Source organism: Capricornis sumatraensis, chromosome 4 (genome assembly GCF_032405125.1).
Source record: "Capricornis sumatraensis isolate serow.1 chromosome 4, serow.2, whole genome shotgun sequence".
NCBI classification, from domain to species: Eukaryota; Metazoa; Chordata; class Mammalia; order Artiodactyla; family Bovidae; genus Capricornis; species Capricornis sumatraensis.
The window spans coordinates 69,065,683-69,071,682 of NC_091072.1; the positions used below are offsets into that span (position 1 = coordinate 69,065,683).

The following is a 6,000-nucleotide window of genomic DNA, read 5'->3' on the forward strand; positions in this document are numbered from 1 at the left end:
ACACCACAGTTCAAAAGCATCAATTCTTTGGCACTCAGCCTTCTTCACAGTCCAACTCTCACATCCATAAATGACTACTGGAAAAACCACAGCCTTGACTAGACGGACCTTTGTTGGCAAAGTAATGTCTCTGCTTTTCAATACGCTATCTAGGTTGGTCATAACTTCTCTTCCAAGGAGTAACCATCTGCAGTGATTTTGGAGCCCCAAAAAATAAAGTCTGACACTGTTTCCCCATCTGTTTGCCATGAAGTGATGGAACCAGATGGGAACTGGTACCTATTGGCTATTATCACTGTTGCTGCATTCTTCTCTTTATTTACGTTCAATTTTTGCCTTCTTATAGAGGAATAATCGACACAGACACTACATTCTCCTTCAAGCAGCATCGCCCTCTCGCAAGTCAGTGGAAGCAGCTGGATTATGCATAGATCATATATCCCCATGTTCCTTTTCTGAGGAATGTGAAGTCCTCACTCTGATTCACAGTACAGTGATTCATGGTTCTCTTCTCTCTCACCACTCCCCCCTCACCACGCTCCACTGAAAACACGAAAACACAATTAAACAAAGAAATGGCAGGGCTGAAACAAAGTCAAGCTGGGCTTGACTTAGCAGCCTCTCCTAAGTCAAGACCTGGGCAATTTCCACCCAGAAGCACGAGGCTCATTTCTGACCTTAACGGCAGACCTGGAAATTTAGGCAGTGGGTCTGAAGCAAACACATCCTGTGATCCAACTTGGTAGCAGCTGTCTTGGTGTTCCACAGCGGATGTGACAAGCGGGCGTGTTGCTGGAGGCTGGCAATTCGTTTTCCTCTAAAGGGAGAACCAGTGAGCCCACAGCAAAGCATTGCTCAAAAAACACAACACATCAATCCATTCATGCTATACTGAAGACAGTTACAACTCACACATTCATCTACCGACCATCCCTTTAATTAACTCTTTAGAAGAAAACAAATCACTGATTAAAAATTGTACTCACAGACCACTCACTCAAGTTACCCCTTCACCAGGTCAGTGTCACCTACAGAAGTCTGTTTCCACTCGCTCTGGTTTCTGTTCAGGAAGTAAGCATGTAATCATCAACTTATTACATCATTGCCCAACCATTTTCACAGTGAGAAGGGCTCTGACATCTTCCTCTCCCTGACTGCCTCTGGCCGTTACTCATCGTGCAGTTCTGGATCTATTTCCAAACCTCAGAAGGTTTAAAGATGTACTACAGGTGGCAACTATGCCGGACACAGGTTTTACTTCAGACACTAGAGACTTGTACTTACTATCATCACTTCCTCCTATAGTATTTCCTGGGGCTACAAGGATAAAAAAGATACATTCACTAGATACTAAATTTCCAGAGCGGCCAGACTTTCATCACCCATATCTTGCTGATGCCTAGAACAGCAGCGAGCACAGAGAAGGGGCTCAGAAATATTTGCTGAATGAAGCCTCGTGCTCTCCCAGCACCAGTGTCTATCGTTCATAAACATGTAAGCAATCAATTGATGAGGAATGTGCAATGGAGGAAGGTACCACATGCTAAAAATCCAAGAAAAGTCTCTATATTATTCACAAAATCAGCAGTCTTTCCATTCTCAAGTTTATGAATATGTGTTTCAGATCAGTCGCTCAGTCATGTCCGACTCTTTGCAACCCCGTGGACTCCAGCACGCCAGGCTTCCCTGCCCATCACCAACTCCTGCTTGCTCAAACTCATGTCTTACACAGCAATAACAAAAACTGGATACCATCTATTGAGTCTTACTGTGTACCTGACATTTTATAGACATGACTCATTTATTACTAACAACACCTCAACGGTGTGGAAGAGGAAGCTAAGGCCTAAGATAACTGTAAGGTCCAAGGTCGAGTGCTTAGTAAGCAGCCCTAACTAGCAGAGGATCTGTCTTCTGCGGGCTAGCCGCATGAAAGCGGTTCTGCAGACGGAACAGTCTGGTCTGTGCAGGCAGGATGGAATAGAAGTTGATGACATCCGAGAGTAATGAGGAAGCTAAAGCACCAGCTATCTCCTCCTGAGGTCATAAGTGGCTAAACCAAGGTGGGATGTCTGGGGAACACGAGAAGAAGGAAAGGAATCCAGAAGAATGTCAGAGATCCAGGGGCATGGCTGACAGACTAGAGATGAGGGGAAGGCAGGCACTCCAGACAACTAGCGGTGCTGATCAGTGGACCAACAGCATAAGGAAAAAAAATTATTTACCTCACACATGGAGAAAACCAGCTACTACTGAGTATATACAACCACTGTTTTTACAAATTCTCTTACTGAAGACTCACAATCACTCCCCAAACTGGGGATTACTATGACCTTTTATGCATGGGCAACTGGAGGCTTGGAAAGGTTAGAGCCTGCCCAGCAGTCACCCTGTTGGGAAGTGTGAAGAGCCAGCTAAGATCCAAGTCTTCTGCTTCCAGAGACCCAGCTGTCGACACTAGACCCTAGTGGCTGAAGATGGCTTTTTAGGACACTTAAAATTAGAACTGACAAAAATTTGATTCATACATAATTAATAAAAACCAGTTACTATATAGAAAGCGGACTCCCTATATTCTTAAATAGATAATAGGCTTTAACTATCTAGGACATGAAAAAAAAGTAAGATTCTAATTATGTACGTTCTTTCTTTTAAAATAAAGGGATATAATGTGCAGCGAGTTTTAACATGTACCATTTCTGAGTTTTACCCAGATGAAATTTAAAAACGTGAATGACCCTGACTTGTCAGCTTAGAGACAATCACAGAATTCATCAGTTACATTTTCACCAAGGGGGGTGGGGGGGAGGAATTTAGGTTAATCCACCTGGCTGTAAAAATAGACTTGTGCACTGTTAAAATAGTACACTGCCTCATTATTATTCTAGTCTCAAAGGCTTAAACAAGCTCAGCAAGCAAGATGTCTATTTTCCCTGCTCTCTCAACAGGGTATCAATTTTGAACACAGAAAGTGACCATTCGGTAAACAAGACCTTGATCTCACTGAGTCTTGGCCCCCACCCGGGGGAAACTTCTTATCTCTGAAAGGTTAATCAACTCCTCACACACACCTCCATTTCTCATAATGTTTTTAGGGGAGCTAATTTACCAAATAAGTCCACGAAAAGGTTCTTTTTAAATCCTATGTTAGAACCTTACTGTATGGCACAGGGAACTCTACTCTATGCCCTCTGGTGACCTAAATGGGAAGGAAATCCAAAAGAGAGAGGATATAGGTAAACGTATAGTCAATTCACTTTGCTGCACAGCAGAAACTAACACAACACTGTAAAGCAACTGTACTCCCATCGAAAAATAAATAAATGAACCCTATACTAGACGATTTATTATCAAGGCAAAGGTGACATCAAGAAATTAAGTATCAGTGTTCCTTGAGGTTACCCTCAGCATCACATACTTGCTGAGTGTAAAGAAAATGTGTTTTTATAGCTACATTCAAATGAGTACCACAAAACAGGAGTTAAAATCATCTAATGGGATGCTTTCTGCATGGGAAAATTGCTTCTGCCTGGCCTGCATTATAGCAGTCTTATGGCAGCCTTCAGGACAGATCAAAATTATATCAGCCCCATCTGAGTAAAGGTCTCTGCCGTAGAACTTGTGATCACAGCGCACTGAAGTTCTAGCCTTCCTCAATTTGATTTTGTCCAGTGCTTACAAGATTTCATTTGCCCTATATAAGCTAATTTAGAATAATCAGTATATATATGTCTAACACAGTTTTAATATATGGTCTATATAAAAACCAGGTGTCTCCATGTAGTACTTTAACACGGTCAACAGAATTTTAAATAAAATAAGAAACCCCCTTCACAAACAGTTCCCCTACTTTAACAGGAAAGATGGGTGTGGGAATGGAACAGCAGCAGATACAGCAGAGATAAAGTCTGTCGCTGATTTACACATCTGCTTTGCCACTTTCCATCTCAGTAGTTAAGCTAAAAAGAGCTGAGTTTTGGAAAGTTCCGTGTGCTTTTGCCAAATTGCTTAAATGGTTCACAATGAGCCATCCCTCCCTCAAAGATTACTAATCCTGCTGTTTACACGAAGATTATCACAGTTGTGACAAGAGAAACCCAGCTTCCACACTTTTTTCAAACCTGAAATGTCTTCCGTCGACTACAACACTATGGACCACACATCCTCCTGACTACAAGGTCATCAGAAAAAGAGCTTCATCTTCCTTTGCAGTTAACAGTGTATTAGTCAGCAGCCATCTCTCAACAAACGTCTAACTTTGGGTAACCAAAGATTTTTTATTGTCAATATTTTCTTACAAATGCAGTTTCTAGTTATTTTCACTACAAACTGTTACGGAACTTTTAAGAAAGTGCAGAAAAAGAGAGGGAGAATTCTTTTGTGGGGAGGGGAGAGCGGGCTGGATGCTGGAGATAAGTATTACTCCACTAAATGTACTTAGTCCGAAAAAATTAAATCATTTTGTTAAACTGATTAACAGATGCGAGCACGATCCTACCTCCTGAACTTTAAGCAGAGGCTGGCACTCAACGACTAAGATCGTGCAAGAGAGCAGTTAGCGCAAAGAACACCTCAGGCAATCCTTGCCCGAACAAATGCCAGGCGGAGGAGGTGCAGTTCTAAACGGCAGTTCAATCAGTCAAGCGGAGAGCCAAGTGTTCAACCTGGACGATCAAACATCCCTAAAAGAGCAAAGCGACCCCCGAGGCAGGTGAGGCTTCCTCTCTCCGGAGGGACCGGCCCGCAGGCTGAGGCCTCCCTCCCTGTTCGAGCATTACATGGTTCGTCTCCGCTGCTCACTCTGAAAAGCTATTTTCGCCCACAGCCAAAATCAGCAACAGCAAATTACACAGCAAACAATGGAGAGGGCGCCTGCTCCTCACGACTAGAAACTCTGTACAGGCAGCGCGCAAGACCGACTTTTCACTGGGGCAAAGCCCGGAGGAGCGGCCGCGAGAAACCGGGAAGCGGGGTCTGCCGCCTGTCCACGCTCCGGCCGCGCACAGCCCCGAGCCCGAAAGCCCCGACGGCTGGGGAGGCGCGGCGGCTGCACTTGAGTTTAGGAAGCTGGGAGGCCGAACGCCCGGGACACGACCACGCGGGCGGCGGGATCCCCTCGCGTCTGGCCCCGCGCGGCGAGCGCTCCCTGGCGGAGAGGGCGGCGGAGCGCCGGTCGTCGAGGAGACCCTGGCGCGGCGGGACAGACGAACTGCGGTGGGCCTGGGCTTGGCGCTGCTCCCACCCCGGAGGGGAACTGCAGGTCTCGGAACCGCGCGGGCCGAGCTCCCACGCCCCTCTTCCCATCCCCGTCAGCCCGAAAGGTGCAGGGAAGTCCCGGCTCCGAGCCGCAGGGAAGGGAGGGAGGGAGCCGGCGAAACGCGCAGGGCGAGGTGGTCCCCGCGGGAGCCCACGCCCACCCAACCTCGCCCCTGGGAGGGCGCCCCCACCGCCACAACGACCGCGACCCTCACCCTTCTCTTGTAGTGGTGGTGCCGGCCCGGGTCGGAATAGGTCCGGTCCACGGTAAGCGCCGTGTCGCTGCCCGGCATCTCGGCGCTGGCGCCGGGAACTTTCCCGGGGTCCAGTGCCGCCGCGCCGCGAGCTGCCGGCGTGCTCTGGCTCGGGCTCGGGCTCGCCCGGGGGAGCCTCGGCCAGGGGGCGGTGCGGGCTCCCGCAGCTGCTGCCAACACCCGCGCGGCCGCCCTGCGCCGCCGCCACTGCCGCTGCCGCGGAGTGGGGAGGGCGGGGGAGGCGGGGCCGGGACGCGAGTCTCCGCCCCCTCCCGTCTCTGCCGCGCCCCCTGCGCGCCCCGCCCTCCAGAGACCCTCTCCAGGTGCCTCGGCTCTGCCTCCCTCGCTTGCTTACACTGGATGACACCTCCTTCCACACTGCCCTCTTTTCACTCAAGAGATGAGTGGCATCTCCACTATTTGTTGACTTACCTGATGAAAGATGGATTTTGGTCAAGATGTTGAGGTATGCCTTTAATGCTTCCTTTCA

The 6,000-nt window shown here is 48.1% G+C and overlaps 1 protein-coding gene across 1 annotated transcript in view; it reads right to left on the minus strand.

The window, feature by feature from the left end:
* TMCC3 (transmembrane and coiled-coil domain family 3) overlaps window positions 1-5,585 on the minus strand; it is a 70,772-nt gene extending 65,187 nt beyond the window's left edge. The window contains exon 1 of the mRNA XM_068970568.1: window positions 5,472-5,585. Within this exon, the coding sequence (XP_068826669.1) occupies window positions 5,472-5,549 (78 nt within the window). The 5' untranslated portion in view covers window positions 5,550-5,585. The remainder of the gene's footprint in view (window positions 1-5,471) is intronic.
* Between the last annotated feature and the right edge of the window lie 415 nt (window positions 5,586-6,000).